The sequence below is a fragment of the Oryx dammah genome, unplaced genomic scaffold, assembly GCF_014754425.2.
Source record: "Oryx dammah isolate SB20612 unplaced genomic scaffold, SCBI_Odam_1.1 HiC_scaffold_9, whole genome shotgun sequence".
Lineage (NCBI taxonomy): Eukaryota > Metazoa > Chordata > Mammalia > Artiodactyla > Bovidae > Oryx > Oryx dammah.
The window spans coordinates 36,760,475-36,777,544 of NW_024070193.1; the positions used below are offsets into that span (position 1 = coordinate 36,760,475).

Sequence of the window (17,070 nt, forward strand, 5' to 3'; positions counted from 1 at the left end):
AGCATCATTATTATCAATTCTTATTACAAAATACACACAAAAAATATCCTTTTTATTATTTAAATATGGCATGGATACACTGAGAAATAGTACAGATGTTAATCCACAGCCTCTCAGCTGCATCCTGGATAATCATTATTATGTTTCATTCTTATTTGGAATTACTAGTAATAGACTGTATTTCTCTATGAAATTCAAATCAAGGAACACCAATGAATTGAGATGATTGATATTATATATATATATATATATACACACACATAATTTTGGAATTGGAGCGATGGAAATATATCTCTCTTAGAAAATAATCTATCCAACTTGATGCTGTGTTAGTGATCTTGATGAGTAATGTTTGTCACTTAATAAGATATGCTAAAAATTTATATAATTCTTTGAGATTGAATTGCACCGACCCTTGACCAGTATCTAAATTTGTTTTGAAAATAACTATGTCATTGTTGAAAATCTGAAATGTAAATATGTAGAATTTGAAATATCTGACTTTAAACCATGAGTATTTAGAAAGATACATGTTTGTTTACTTTTATTCCATGCTTTTATTATGTGTTCTTTGAAAAATTCTGTTTTTGTTGTTTGAATCTCTCATTAACATGAGATTTTATACATGGACTAAAGAGAGAGGATGGTGGTGGTAATAAATTCATGACATCTTTGAATGAGGATGTCATGTGCATCTGTATTTATGGGAAGATATTCATGACTTCCAGAGAAGGCAATGGCACCCCACTCCAGTACTCTTGCCTGGAAAATCCCATGGACGGAGGAGCCTGGTGGGCTGCAGTCCATGGGGTCGCTAAGAGTCGGACACGACTGAGCGACTTCACTTTCACTTTTCACTTTCATGCATTGGAGAAGGAAATGGCAGCCCACTCCAGTGTTCTTGCCTGGAGAATCCCAGGGATGGGGGAGCCTGGTGGGCTGCCGTCTATGGGGTCGCACAGAGTCGGACACGACTGAAGTGACTTAGCAGCAGCAGCAGCATTCACGACTTCTTCCTCATCCTAGCTGGTGTAGAAGCGCTGACTGACTCCAGTGGTATTATTTTATAGATGAGAAGATTGAAGCCTAGAGGGGCTGGGTGATCCTCCGTAGTTCATAGAGTTAGCTGACAAAAGGCATTGAGTCTTGGTTCCTAGTCTTTCTGAATCCATATTCTGCTTGTTTTCTCAACAAGGTCAGAGGCTGTCCCTATTCCTCTAAAATAAAATACCATTCAGTTTGATTTTCTTGAGTCCTTAATTTTTCTTCTACCCTAACCTCAACATGTGAAGTTTTAAAGCCTGGATTTAAAGCCTTAAAAGAAGTCACCTTATCATGTTTCACCTAGATGCCCAACTCTGCTTTCTTCTTTTTCCTCAGTCCTGGTTCACCTGAATGAATTCAGTCTCCTATCACCTATCAACAGGAGGCTGGTTATTAAGGTCTTCCAGGATCACAGTTGTAATTCACATCCATCCAAATAATCACATATAAGGGGAAAACAGATTGCCAGCTATAGGGTGCTATTCAGTATCACTTACATCATAGCCACTGGCTCTTCTGTCTCAAAATTTGTTAGGCAGTGCTGAAGTCAGCTGGCTAAACATTCAAAAGTGAAAAATACCTCAAATAGAACAATCCTTATGGACCATGTTTGGTGTTTAAGCTAGTGTAGTTGGTACCACAAAACAAGCAGAAATGGATAAGATACAGCCATGCTGTCCAGGAGCTTACAGCTCAAAGAAGGGGAAAGAAAGATCCAAATGCATGTAATAGACAAAGATGTGTCCACAGAGAGATATAATTTATAAATCATGTGGTTAAAGGAAGACCTGAGGGTCTAAAAAAACCTCCTAGGAAAAAAGAAATGAGATTGTCAAGAATGAAAGCCACTTTCCTGGTATGGGTAGTGTTGCTGAAACTGTTTATCAGTGCAGAATAGGAACATAGAGACTAAGTACACTGCTGCTTCTCATTATTAATATATCTACGATATGATTGTTTGCTTTCAAGTATGATATCGCCTTAACAGAGCAGAGATGTTTTAACTTTGTGACATTAGACAGGCTTCTAGGGTGATAGAAGCACGAAAGGCAGGTAGGAGGCACAAAATGTGAGTTTTAATGTTTTGCCAGGCCAAAGCAGCTGCAACAGGCTAATGCCTTCAAAGTTGTGTGACCCTCCTTGCCCACTGGAGGGGTAGTGAGGAGTTTCATAGTGTTCAAGCAACAGGGTGTAATCAACTCATGGACGATCCTGGGATTGGTTGGCATCAAGGTGAAGTTTCAAGCATCATCAACTTTCTGATTTGATCCAGTGTCTAGGGTCTTTGTTTTTTAGTTTTCATCTAGTAGGGGTCTGCTTCCTATAAAAACAACTTGGAATGAGTGTCGGGTCTTTATCTATATCTTTAATGAAACTGGAAGTTCAGTGACTCTGTTGTGCAACAGCTGTATAGTCTGGATTATTACCAGTTCCCCAGACCAACAGCTATTTTCTTTCTATATCTTCACGTTTCTCAGTCTTTAACCATTGAGTCATGTGTGTGCATGCATGCTAAGTCACTTCAGTTGTGTCTGATTCTTTACTACCCTATGAATTATAAATGGCCAGGCTCCTCTGTCCACGGGATTTCCCAGGCAAGAATACTGGAGTGGGTTGCCATGCCCCACTTCAGGGGATCTTCCTGACCCAGGAATCAAACCCATGTCTGTTGCATCTCCTGCACTGGCAGGCAAAGATGGAACTGGTGAATAAACAACTCGCCTTTCAAAGCAGAAAATGCAAGAGATGTGGGTTTGGTCCCTGGATTGGGACGATCCCCTGGAAAAGGGAATGGCAACCCACTCCAATGTTCTTGCCTGGGAAATCCCATGGACAGAAGAGCCTGGTGGGCTACAGTCCATGGGCATGACTAAACATGAAGGCACACAGGCTCTTACTTCAAAAGACAAGGACACAAGGCCTTGTGCAAGGTTTCAGTGATGAGGTGTGTTTTGACCAATATTTATTAGGTGTTTGCTCTAGAAGTATATGCACACTACATTGTTACTTCAAATCTTGTTTGCTGATTATTCCATTCTTTGAACTTTGCAGCTCCATGACAATAAATTTTGTGCATCTTGCATCTGTTATTGACAATTTAGAAATTCATACCTCATTTGTGTTAATATACTCAAGCCTCTTTGAAGTTGAAATAGACTAGTCTGGCTGTAACTGAACTTGTATACTGAGTCAGTCCCAGCTGTGAGATATGTACACAAGTGCCCCCATGTATTAGTTCATAACAGGTTAAAAAAAAAAAAAACACTATTCATTTACCAAGCATAGTTTGAGCATCATGACTCTAGCTTATTCTTTATTTACCTACATATGCAATTTCTAAAAGTTTTATACATATTTTAGCAATGATGCTTCTCATTATTAATGTACTTACGAAACATTATTGCTTACTTCCAACTATGTTATCCCATTACCGAGGAGAAACATTTTAACTTTGTGACATTAGACAGCCTTCCAGGATGACAGCCGCACAAAAGACATGTAGGAGGCACAAAATGTGAACAAAATCAGAGGGTGGACTAAGGTCAGATAGAACAGTAAGAAGTGGAGAAGAGAAAAGGGAATGCCAAGCCATTTTGGTTCTGGAATTTATTGGTAAAATAAGTCATCAGTATGAAATATGAGAGTCCATATTACTGCTTCATAATTCACAATAATTACTCTTCATTAGGAAATGTCATCCAGAGGCTGGACTGAATCTGTTCTGTATTACTATTTTTTGTTTGTTTACCTCTTTTATTTTTATTTTGTTGTTATTTCCTGTAATTCTCCCTATCAGGAATATGTTCATTTGGGGACATTTTCTTTTCTCATTTCAGATGACTACACACTGCATGGTCCAATTTTCATTCAAGAACCAAGTCATGTAATGTTCCCTTTGGACTCTGAGGAGAAAAAAGTGAAGCTCAGTTGTGAAGTTAAAGGAAATCCAAAACCTCACATCAGGTTTGTTGACTTAAAAACATGTGTTTTCATGCATACACTTTCTATTAGTAAAACCAACAAATACTTATGGAGTGCTGCTTACATAAAGAGCCTTTAGACAGACATCATTGGATATCCTGAGATGCTAAAGAGACGCTCATATTCATGAACAGTTTAGTACCCAACTTTGTTTCTGACAATACTAGAAATTAAATATCCTGATTGACCATTTCACTGAAAGCCTTAATATTACTTAACATATTTTTTAAACATTTTTTTAAAATGCATCAATAAACTGGCAGGAAAGTAAGGAATGTTTAGACATTTAAAAGCAAACTGAACACTAAAATCATGTTTAACCTTGATGAACTATATGAATTGTAGCTTTGGATTTTGTAGTTTCACAGGGGACTAGGGTCACAACACAAGGCCTAGCCTCAACCAACTGGAGAATCTAACATGAGAAAACCTTCCAGAATATACTTGGAATTCAAGGGATATAATCGTATGGTGAACATAAAAGAAGTAGCCTTGCCTCCCAAAGGACTGAAAAGCAAAAGTAATCACCTATTTCAAACCTTGGCACTACATGATTTTAGTAACAGATGAAGCACAGATGAAAAGAACATTAGTAAAGTGCAAGATATATCTGAAGAAATTGTCTAAAAGCAGCAGATAAAGAGGAGTAAAATGTGATAGAGAAGAGATTAAGTGAAAACATTTACATATCTAATCAGAATTCCACAAGGAATGAAAAAAAAAAATGAGGCAGAAGCATTATTTAAGGAGAAAACTAAGAATTTCCCAAAGCTAATTAAACATTCAAATCTTCAGATTTAGCAAACCTAATTTATTGACTATGCCAAAGCCTTTGACTGTGTAGATCACATAAACTGTGGAAAATTCTGAAAGAAATGGGAATACCAGACCACCTGACCTGCCTCTTGAGAAATCTATATGCAGGTCAGGAAGCAACAGTTAGAACTGGATATGGAACAACAGACTGGTTTCAAATAGGAAAAGGAGTATGTCAAGGCTGTATATTGTCACCCTGCTTATTTAACTTATATGCAGAGTATATCATGAGAAACGCTGGACTGGAAGAAACACAAGCTGGAATCAAGATTGCAGGGAGAAATATCAATAACCTCAGATATGCAGATGACACCACCCTTATGGCAGAAAGTGAAGAGGAACTAAAAAGCCTCTTGATGAAAGTGAAAGAGGAGAGTGAAAAAGTTGGCTTAAAGTTCAACATTCAGAAAACGAAGATCATGGCATATGGTCCCATCACTTCATGGGAAATAGATGGGGAAACAGTGGAAACAGTGTCAGACTTTATTTTGGGGGGCTCCAAAATCACCACAGATGGTGACTGCATCCATGAAATTAAAAGACGCTTACTCCTTGGAAGAAAAGTTATGACCAACCTAGATTGCATATTCAAAAGCAGAGACATTACTTTGCCGACTAAGGTCCGTCTAGTCAAGGCTATGGTTTTTCCTGTGGTCATGTATGGATGTGAGAGTTGGACTGTGAAGAAGGCTGAGTGCCAAAGAATTGATGCTTTTGATCTGTGGTGTTGGAGAAGACTCGAGAGTCCCTTGGAGTGCAAGGAGATCCAGCCAGTCCATTCTGAAGGAGATCAGCCCTGGAATTTCTTTGGAAGGAATGGTGATAAAGCTGAAACTCCAGTACTCTGGCCACCTCATGCAAAGAGTTGACTCATTGGAAAAGACTCTGATGCTGGGAGGGATTGGGGGCATGAGGAGAAGGGAGCGACCGAGGATGAGATGGCTGGATGGCATCATTGACTCGATGGGCGTGAGTCTGAGTGAACTCTGGAAGATGGTGATGGACAGGGAAGCCTGGCGTGCTGCGATTCACTGGGTCGCAAAGAGTTGGACACGACTGAGCGACTGAACTGAACTGAACTGAACTGAACTGAATGTTAAAAATTGCTGTTCAGCAGAATATACTGGGATGAGTAAAATTATAAGCTTCCAACTGGGAGAGATATTTGTGATACATATTATTTACAAAGTCTGAACTATTTAAGAGAAGGCAATGGCACCCCACTCCAGTACTCTTGCCTGGAAAATCCCGTGGACAGAGGAGCCTGGTAGGCTGCAGTCCATGGGGTCACTAAGAGTCAGACACGACTGAGCAACTTCACTTTCACTTTTCACTTTCATGCATTGGAGAAGGAAATGGCAACCCACTCCAGTGTTCTTGCCTGGAGAATCCCAGGGATGGGGGAGCCTGGTGGGCTGCCGTCTCTGGGGTCGCACACCCCAGAGTCGGACACGACTGAAGCGACTTAGCAGCAGCAGAACTATTTAAAGAATTCCTACAAATCAAAAGGTAACAGACATGTAACCTAATTAAAACGTTACCAAAAGACTTGATCAGGTACTTCTTAGAAAAGACTATTAAATATCCATTAAACATACAATAAGATTACCACTAGTAAATGTGCCCTGTGTGTGCTTAGTCAGTCATGTCCGACTCTTTGCAACCCGAGGGACTGTAACCCGCCAGGCTCTTTGCCATGGAAATTCTCCAAGCAAGAATACTGGAGTGTGTTGCCATGCCCTCCTCTTCCAGGGGATCGTCCAAAACCAAGGATTGAACCCAAGTCTCCTGCATTGCAGGCGAATTCTTTACCCTTTACTGTCTGAGCCACCAGGGAATAAATAGCCCCCATTAATAAATAGAAATGTACAAATTAAAACTAAAATGACAGACTCTTTCAAACTCATCAGATTGACAGAAATTTGCAAGAACAAATTTAGCATAAGTAATATACTGAATATAACCTGGCATGTTCATACAAAGTAACCCAATTAAGTAGTGAAAATGAATGAACTAGAGCCACAACAACACGATCATAGGAACATAACTTTGGGTAAACAAAGCAAATCACAAAAAAAATACAGAGTATAACCTTGTATTTATTAAGTTCCAAAGCAGGTAAGATAGAGTAGTTGTTTAAGGATACTGCTGCTGCTGCTGCTAAGTTGCGTCAGTCACGTCCGACTCAGTGCGACCCCATAGAGGGCAGCCCACCAGGCTCCCCCATCCCTGGGATTCTCCAGGCAAGAACACTGGAGTGGGTTGCCATTTCCTTCTCCAGTGCATGAAAGTGAAAAGTGAAAGTGAAGTCGCTCAGTCATGTCCGACTCTTAGCGACCCCACGGACTGAAGCCTCCCAGGCTCCTCCATCCATGGGATTTTCCAGGCAAGAGTACTGGAGTGGGGTGCCATTGCCTTCTCCGGTTAAGGATACTAGCATACATGATAAAATCATAAAGAAAATCAAAAGAATGAAATAGCAAAAATTCGGAGTTATCACGAACCATTGAGAAGGGAATGGTTGGAATGAAAATGGAAATAGGAGACTTCAAAAGTAATAATATTCTTTTTCTTAGGGATCTTTACTGTCCTGTGATTCTTTATAACTTACATGTATCTTATAAATATAATTTTGTCTCTATTCACATTTAATGATATAAACCTTAAGCTAATAATCACTATGTGGTAGTATGTGAAAACCAAAAGAATATATGGCATGTGTATCACAGTTTAGGAGAAGAAGAGATTGGAATCATCCAAGAGTTATAGAGGAAGAATTTGAGCTGAGGTAGATAGTTTTCAAATTGGAAGGATGGTGGCATTAACATAGTAGAAATTATTTTACAATTTAGTTTGTGCGCTATTTCATTTATTCAACAAACATAGCTTTATTCATTGGACCACTCCACTGATTTTTCAAGCTGAAATCTAGTCCATGGAGTTGACTCAGGAATGACCCTGGCTGAATTATGTAGGGTTTCCACACAAGATTCCTTCATGATAGTTCTGCTTTGAACTAGGGTGTATATTAGGATTCTAAAAAATACATCCTTTAGGAAAGGTGTTTAAACCACCATATTAAGCAGCTGCAATGTTCCAGTACCATGCTAGGTTTGAAGAATTCAAAGCTGAATAAACTACATGTTCAAGTAATATACTTTGGTGGTGAGTGCCTAGAGAAGGAAGTACAAGGTTAAGTGTGAGAAAAAGATGTCCAGGTTCTAGGGTATTGTGAGGAAAGAAGGTCTGCTTTAGGAAAGAGAGGGAGCATGTCAATAAAAGTTTCCCAGAAAAGGATATACTTAACTGAATTTAGGGCTAATGATCTTTTGTCATAGGTATGGAAAAAGGAAGTATATTCTATAAAGAAAAAAATATCCTCTCCAATAGACCATATAATTAGGATGAACATGTATTTATCATCCAAACCAGGACACTTATGAGAGTGAAAGGCCACTGTTAATAATTTTCTAGGACAGTAAGTTTATACCCAGAACTGCCCTGGACAAATCAGAATATGTAGTTATTCTCCCTATATTAAGTTGAATTCAAAGCTATATCAAATAGTTTTTTAATGCTTTATGTAGTAAAAATACATAAATAAATAAATGCAAGATGGAAAGGTTCCTACACGCATAAATGATGATATAATGGCCCCCAGTTTTTAGTACATCACCAAGTGTAAGTTCAAATGTGAGCAATAATTGAAAACAAAATTTGCAGCAGAATTTGGCAAGTTGCTGCTTTGTTTCTCCCCAAACTGTGACCTTTAATTAACTCTGCCTTTGTAACATTGTGCTTCTAGATATAGGGGCTTGCTTTGTTATTTAAAACAAGCAGAGGAACAGAAACCTATTATGTTTTTAAAGATTGCTGGGAAACACTGAGAAGAAAACTTTTAATCACATGAGCTAGGAATTGGTTACAGTGTACTTTCTTTTCCTTTATTATACTTTTGGCAGTTTCTCATGAAATAATAGCTCATTGGTACCTAGGAGCTAAAAAACTCCCTTTTGTTGAAGGAAAGAGCAAGAGAAAGAATGGGGAGATCAGATATTTTCAGCATCTTTCTGGCTGAACTTTATCTGGGCTCAGGCTGACTTTGAGGGGGATAAATTCAAGGTGATTTCTCCATGGGGGTCTTCGCCGTTAGGCTTTTCCCTCAAGCGCCCCGATTGGCCTCTCTTCTTTGTGTTTATTCCCTGAACAGAGCCTTATCTTTTCAGTTTCCTGCCCCTCAATTTTGAAAGGATTGACTCAGACCCAGAAAAACTTAAGAGTTTTGACTTGTGCACACTTGCCTTGTATTAAAGTTCCCTGAGGAAATGTGACATTACCTACGGCTCTCAGCCTTCCTTTCCTGTCAGAAAGGATGGTCAAGTACTCGATGGAAGTACTCTGACTTTGTGAAGTTAGTATTCAGCTTGGTTTGCAGACTACAGATTCCAGGTCAGAAAGGTCCTTCCCCTTCTTACTGCCAATTTGAAATAATGAACAAAGAAAAGGGGATGTTTTGCTACGATACATCCCATAGATAGCTTCCCACTAAGATCTGAAAATGGTACCTTCCAGAGCTTCACAGTGCTTGGTTCTGCACAGACCCCTCCTCTGAAGAGGGTGGTGTTGTGTGGCCCCAAGTCATGCAGAAATCAGCTGATGAGACTCACCCATTTGCCTGGGCCCTTGGGAAAATCTCTGTGTGCCAAATAAGCATACCTCTCTATGACCAGTTCTTAAAAGACTCCTCAAACACTGAAAATAAATTGCGAATTTTTCAAGACTGTTTCAGTATGGAATAAGATAAGGAATTCAGTGCAGTCCCCATTCAATTGAAATGAATAGTGACTGCATTGCAATAAAACTTGGTATAGGGCTTTGTAAAGGAGACTCAGCTGCATTTCACAGCAAGTGCTTTATTTTCTAAATAATGCATTGTACGTAAAAGCGGGTAATAAAGTAGATTAATGGACTTTCTACGGAACATTTAAGTTGAGATAACATGTGTAGACACACCCGCAGAGGTGTTCTCATTCTCCCTACAAAGACTTTTCTAAAAAGACCCACGTGGTCTCATTCCTGAGTTCCATACTCTGCTTGTGGCTCACATTATATTGCAATTTCCTCTTTGAGCTTTTAGATTTGTCATATTAAATTGCTCCACTATCATTTGAAGTGAGAGTTATGATAGAGATGTGACCAGCTGACTCAAAAAATATCTAGGGCAGGCAGTCAGCTCTGGAGATTCATGAGCATATAGACCTGCTAGGATATAACCTGGCTGTTCTCTTTTTATTGCTTATTACTTTCTTGTCTGTGTCAGAACACAGAATTACTGTCAAGCTTAAGAACAGTTTCAATTTCTAATACCCATCTTCTTATAAACAAACACACAAGGAGTTATGTTCCATTTCTCGATCAGGTCCACCTTCCTCAGCCCATTTCTATATTTTCGCTTTTCAAAGACATAGACATGAACAAACATACACCTGGGAGGGATTGGGGGCAGGAGGAGAAGGAGACGACAGAGGATGAGATGGCTGGATGGCATCACTGACTCGATGGACGCGAGTCTGAGTGAACTCCGGGAGTTGGTGATGGACAGGGAGGCCTGGCTGTGCGGCGATTCATGGGGTCACAAAGAGTCCGACACGACTGAGCAACTGAACTGAATTGATGCTGTGGTAGGCTAGGATGCTTCATAACTTGTGTACGCACACAGCTAAAATATCCAGCCAAGAAGTGAAATATTTAGTGAAATGCCACAAGCATTGATTGAGAACTTTGAGTGTCAAGTTCTAAGTGACTGACAGGACTTGATACAGACAAACTATCTAAAGTGAAGGCAGAATGCCCACCTAAACAAGTAAGGAGAATTCCGTAGGAGGCTGGGGGGAGCTGTGATTTATCTTGACCAAGGATACTGAGGAAGACTTCATTAGAAAACCTGTGGTTTAAGATTGCAGTGTGAGAGACATCTTGGTAGGAAAAAAACACTCACCCTAACGTGTTTTTGTTGATAACCAGTATCCAAAATCTGAAAGTAACTGACCGTTCATTTTTTCATTTAAATCCTTTTACACAATGCATACCAGCCCGAGTGCCCCAGAATGTTATAAGAGGGTGCACAGTGAGTATATATGTATATAGTGAAAGTGAAAAGTGAAGTCGCTCAGTCATGTCTGACTCTTTGCGACCCCATGGACTGTAGCCTACCAGGCTCCTCCCTCCATGGGATTCTCCAGGCAAGAGTACTTGATACGTAAGAGTATGTATATGCATGCATTTAAATATTGTGTTTTTATTTGTTTGTTTGAAGGAAATAAAATGACTGTTTCTCACTCTTTAATCCTGTTGTTGCTTCTGATCAATTTTCTTTGTGCTCTAGTCTTGCTTTATTTTTAGTCCCCTAGTGTGAATGCTCCTAGGAAACTGTTGATGATAATTCAGATACTCTGACTATGCTGTTTTTGTTACCTGATTTGGGTTTAACCAGGAAGTTCATTTGGGCTCTTCTGTAAGATGTTATGGGAAAACCCAAATGAACTTTTTGGTCAAGCCAATATTTTATGTAGGATAGTGGGGAAGGAAGAGGGAAAAAACAAGGCAGTCATTGTATTATATTAGTTTGAAAGTTTGTACATATTAAAACAACTTACTGAAAGGCCCTTTGGTTAAAATAAACTCTCTGGAATGTTATTGGCTGTTTAGTAAAAAAGAAAGGAAACAAAAAGTAGATTTTGTTACTAAAGTTTTGCTGTTTAAATGTATGAGTCCCACTAAAACTGATTTATTGGGCCAGACTGTGTATTCAGATTTAGATGATCTGAGTAAACAAACAGGAAAACAAGAAAACCCTCTTTGCCTCTGTTACCTAATGGCCTGGTCTACAGTTTATTGGGCTGGTTGATTGATGTTTGAGTGCCAGTAGCTAAGGAGATCTTCAAAGTGATACACGGTTAAGGCTAGTTTGATTCCTAAGACAGCTCTAAATCAATAGAATTCCTCTGCTTTATAGTCAGCCATTTCAGTCATATTAAGGACCAAGTCAAAGCAGATCTGCTGCAATTTCATCAAATACTCAGCCAACTACCCAAAAGTGGGGTATTCTGTTATCTCTATAGACCTATTAAAGAATGACTGCAAACCAGAAAAAGAACTTTTACTGAGGAGTGCTATTTGAAGATGCTTATACAAGATGCTACGGAAAATTTCCAAAAAAGAAAAAAAGGAGTGGAGTGTCTGTAGCACTGTAAATAGTCATAAAAACAGGTGTTAAAATTTTAATATCAGTTTACCTAAAAAGGATGTGCTCATGTCATAAACGTTTGTGTTGACACCATTTCTATGTAGAGCTTTTCTAATTTTTTTTTTTACCATGGTTAAAAAAAAAAAGTCACAGATGATATTTCATGCTATTTGTAGCTTTTTTATATATATTTTAGACAATTCAGAAATATTGTTTAATATTACAAAACTTTATCTACTGGCATTTTTATACTATAGGTGGAAGTTAAACGGAACAGATGTTGACATTGGTATGGATTTCCGCTACAGTGTTGTTGAAGGCAGCTTGTTGATCAATAACCCCAATAAAACCCAAGATGCTGGAATGTACCAGTGCATAGCAACAAACTCGTTTGGAACAATTGTTAGCAGAGAAGCAAAGCTTCAGTTTGCTTGTAAGTAGCAATTATATCGTATTGCAAATGTGACTTTGAATTTTTGTGCCATTGTACCAATCAACCTTTAAAGCAGTTTATCTTAAAAGATCAAAGAGATTTCAATTTGTCATATTGGTCTTTTTTACCTTTTGTAATATTTGTAAAATATCTTTTTTGTAGGATAAATGGTAAATCTGAACGGGAAGATGTATTCTTCTGAATTTAAAAGGGTTGAGATAGTTTGACTATATGATAACTTGGTTATATCATGCTCTATACACATAAATTCACATACACTCAAATTTATACACATAAAGTTTACATATACAACAGGTTATACACACACATTTTAAGGAGAGTGTGTATAAGCAAGCAATGGAACTGCCAGTAACTTAATAATCAATGTACGAAGTGATTTAGCCATGAAGCTCACAGCTGGAAAAGAGAAAACCTTGGTAGTGTATTAATCCTGTAATTCTCTAGTTCTTTTTCTTCTTTGAAAGAAAAGGGACATTTTGAAAGCCATTACATAAACAAAAAGTAGAGACAATCAAAGCTTTACCTCTTCCATTTCTGGTTTAGAACATTCAAAAACGAATTTACTATCTCTTAAGACCACCGCCTAATAAAAGTTTGTGAGCATGTGGAAAAATAGTGGAATTTAGAAATAGCAAGTTGAAAGTAAAATCCACGGGCAGGAGCAGTCAGTACACATTTAAAATAGATGCCTTAGAGAATGGCTGTTCAGCTGTATTAAAGCATTTATGTATTTGCTTATGATTATATGTTTCCTTGTGTAAAATCCCAACTCATATAGCGGTGCATTAATGTCAAAGGTTTCCTAATTACAAAATCTGTTGGCAGTAACACTGTAAAATAGTCTCATTAATAAAATCTTCTCGGGAAACTCAACACCAAATATACCTAATACCCAGTGCTTACTCTATTATTGCCATTTGGTGGCATTTTTATTAATTGAGAAATAGTTTTCTAAGTATTAGGTATATATGGAACTCCAGGATTATTTTATTTTTTAATTTCGTCTGAGGTAGTCTTCCAAACAATCTAAGGTGAGCAGAAAAAAAAAGGAGGGTATATCTGATTAAGTGGTATAGAACCAAAGTGTTTATTTCTCTTGGTTTAACACAAATCTAATATCTATATTTATTTTTAACAAGGAGATTTTCTTGGATTCATTTTAGAAAATGATCATAAACTCCTAGAGTAGGGAAACCTCTGTATTAAATTTCTTTATTTTTGGATTTCACAGTGTAGGAAATTTTAAAAAACAGTAACAATAATAGCACCAGAAAAGAGATTAACATACCAGGAGCAACTTTTCGTTTTTCTAATTTATGACAATTAAAACATAAATTACTAACTCTTAAGACTCTCCTTTTGTAAAAGTCCATACATTTCTACTACCAAAAGTATTGGAAAGACAGAATCTCATATTCAGCTACAGTCATTTAAACAGGGCCTTCCCAGGCGGCACAGTAGTAAAGAATCCACCTGCCAATGCAGGACACACAAGAGATGTGGATTCCATCCCTGGATGGAAAAGATCCCCTTTAAGTGAAAATAGCAACCCATTTCAGTATCCTTGCCTAAAAAATTCCATGGACAGAGGAGCCTAGTGGGCTACAGTCCATGGGGCCATAAAGAGTCGGATGCACGTTTAAATAGGACAGTTCAGCCAAAGTAAAAGCTCTCTCACTCATTTTGCATTTGAGTAGCCTGAGTTTGGCATCTACTCTGCTTTCCCCTCTCTTCATACCTAATATTCTACAACTCTCAGAATCCTTGGTTGATAATCATTCAGTTTGAAAAATTCTGAAGACAGAGAACTTATCTGTTCATTACAAAGCATCCTGAACTATAGTTGCTCTAGTTGTGCAAAAACACAAAAACAAGTTCAAATATCTCTTCCTTGAAATTGAAGTAGGTATTTAAATTTCTCATCTTCCTTTCTGGTACTTACTCTATCATTTTGGTTAGGCTTCAAATCTGAAAATATGGTCATACTCCCTGTCCCATATTTATTTTCTTCTCTAGGTACTTAATCCACAACCAATTTCTTCACAACACAATTACACTCAATTATATATCAAGCAGTGACCCTTTAGAAATGTACTTAATTCTATGCATGTATCTTGACCTTTGCAGAGGACAGTAGGAACAGTAGTATCTTATGAAATGAACGTCTCTTTTGGCGAATGGGACTGACAATGATACTCACTGGTTTTGTTTTTGTTTTTAAAGTTCCAACCTCATATTTCAACTTTATTTCAGAGGATTGATTTTTCATGAATGGCTATTAATCCAGAGCTCTCCAATCATGTTATTTTATTACCTAAATTCAGGATATTATATTTACTTCTATTACATTCACCTTCTGAGTAGTGACCCTTTGTTCCATCACAGTTGAAATAGTTTTAAATCTTTTTTAAAAAATCTGGCATATTGATTATCCTTCTCATTCAGTGTAGCAGAAAATGTGATAAGCGTGTGTCCATTCAAATAATTGATAAAAAATGTTGACCTGGACAGGGCAGCCTGCCAGTAGAGAATGTCCACTAAAATGAGATTAAATTTATAAACCAATATCCTTCACATCCTCTTGTTCAGGTAGCTACAAATTTACCTGAACATACTACACTTGAACCCATTTCTCCTACTTGTTCTTAGAGTGATGCGGACTTTTGCCTGGTGGAAATCAAGATGTACTGTTTCTACACATCCGCTTATACTTGCTCTCTGTGCATCTTCTCTAGCTCTTCCCTAACCATTTATCATAAAACAGCCAGAGTAATCTTTTAAACATGTAAATGAGATCATTCCACTTTCCTGCATTACACCTTGTACTGCACTTAGAATAAATCTCAAATTCATTACCATAGTCTCATTTTCATTTCTTGAAGATGACAAATGATCTTTTGCACCAGCGCCTTGATATTTTCACTCTCCCTGCCTTATTTGCTTTTCTCCTGATCCTTCACATGCTCACTTCCTATGATTCTCTGTTCTCAAATGAGATATGACCTCCCAAGAGAAATTTTCCATAGCACCATGTCTCACCTGGGCCTCCCAGGTGACGCTGGTAGTAAAGAACCCACCTGCTGGTGCAGAAAATGCAGATTTGACCCCTGAGTTGGGAAGATACCCTGGAGGAGGGCATGGCAACCCACTCCAGTATTCTTGCCTGGAGAATCCCATGGACACAGGATCATAGTGAACTACAGTCCATGGGGCTGCAAAAGAATCGGACAGGACTGAAGCAATTTAGCACGCACGCATGTCTAATCTACTCCAGTTCTCTTGCATAGAAAATCCCATGGATGGAGGAGCCTGGTAGGCTGCAGTCCATGGGGTCGCTAAGAGTTGGACATGACTAAGCTACTTCACTTTCACTTTTCACTTTCATGCATTGGAGAAGGAAATGGCAACCCAGTCCAGTGTTCTTTCCTGGAGAATCCTAGGGACGAGGGAGCCTGGTGGGCTGCTGTCTATGGGGTCGCACAGAGTCGGACACGACTGAAGCCACTTAGCAGCAGCAGCAGCAGCATGTTTAACCTAGACACAGTCTCTGCAAAAGCAGTTCCTAGCATTTCTTCCAGAGAAGGCAATGGCACCCCACTCTAGCACTCTTGCCTGGAAAATCCCATGGATGGAGGAGCCTGGTGGGCTGCAGTCCATGGGGTCGCACAGAGTCAGACATGACTGAGCGACTTCACTTTCAATTTTCACTTTCACACATTGGAGAAGGAAATGGCAACCCAGTCCAGTGTTCTTGCCTGGAGAATCCCAGGGATGGGGGAGCCTGGTGGGCTGCCGTCTCTGGGGTCGCACAGAGTCAGACACGACTGAAGCGACTTAGCAGCAGCAGCATTTCTTCTCCTGTCCTCTGTCTGTCTTCTTGTAGCCCTCTACTTTTCTACATAACAGCATCTTTTTCAATCATTAGGACTTACCATGACATGAAACAAGTTTGTGTATTTCTTTTTTCTCTCCATTTGACTCCCTTAATATAATCTAAGTTCTGCTGCTGCTGCTGCTAAGTCACTTCAGTCGTATCTGACCCTGTGTGACCCCATAGACGGCAGCCCACCAGGTTCCCCTGTCCCTGGGATTCTCCATGACCCGTCTGTATCTCCAGAGTCTAGAATGATTTATATATAGGAATAAAGGAATTCCTTTATCAATTACCTATTCAGTGATACCACAAAGAAAATATATGTATAAATTTATTTGGGGGATGATACATATTTTTTGTAAACTTGCACCCTTTCTCTTGTAGTCATTTTCTAGAGTCTGTCACCTTGATTATTAATGTAGTTTATAGATCTTTCTTTTCTATCCTTTTTAAATTAAAAAAAAAATTAAAAGACATTGACTCTCTTCAAAAACTCTTTTTAATTGTTTAGAATAAAATATCTATTTTTAAGTGACATGAGGTAAAGTATGACAATCACATCTTTTGAACGTTACTGAATGCTTGCTTTCTCCCCAAGCATTTTCATAATCATTGAGGGAAAAAAAATATTATCTTTTGACCATACTTACTGCA

At 38.5% G+C, this 17,070-nt stretch overlaps 1 protein-coding gene across 2 annotated transcripts in view; it reads left to right on the forward strand.

The window, feature by feature from the left end:
* CNTN4 (contactin 4) overlaps nt 1-17,070 on the forward strand; it is a 1,027,325-nt gene that overhangs the window by 668,130 nt on the left and 342,125 nt on the right. Inside the window, exons 5-6 of one of the 2 annotated variants that reach the window (XM_040245968.1) lie at nt 3,882-4,008; nt 12,346-12,521. In XM_040245968.1, the coding sequence (XP_040101902.1) occupies nt 3,882-4,008; nt 12,346-12,521 (303 nt within the window). Of the gene's footprint in view, nt 1-3,632; nt 4,009-12,345; nt 12,522-17,070 lie in introns of those variants that run through there. The other variant, XM_040245967.1, reaches the window with a different exon arrangement.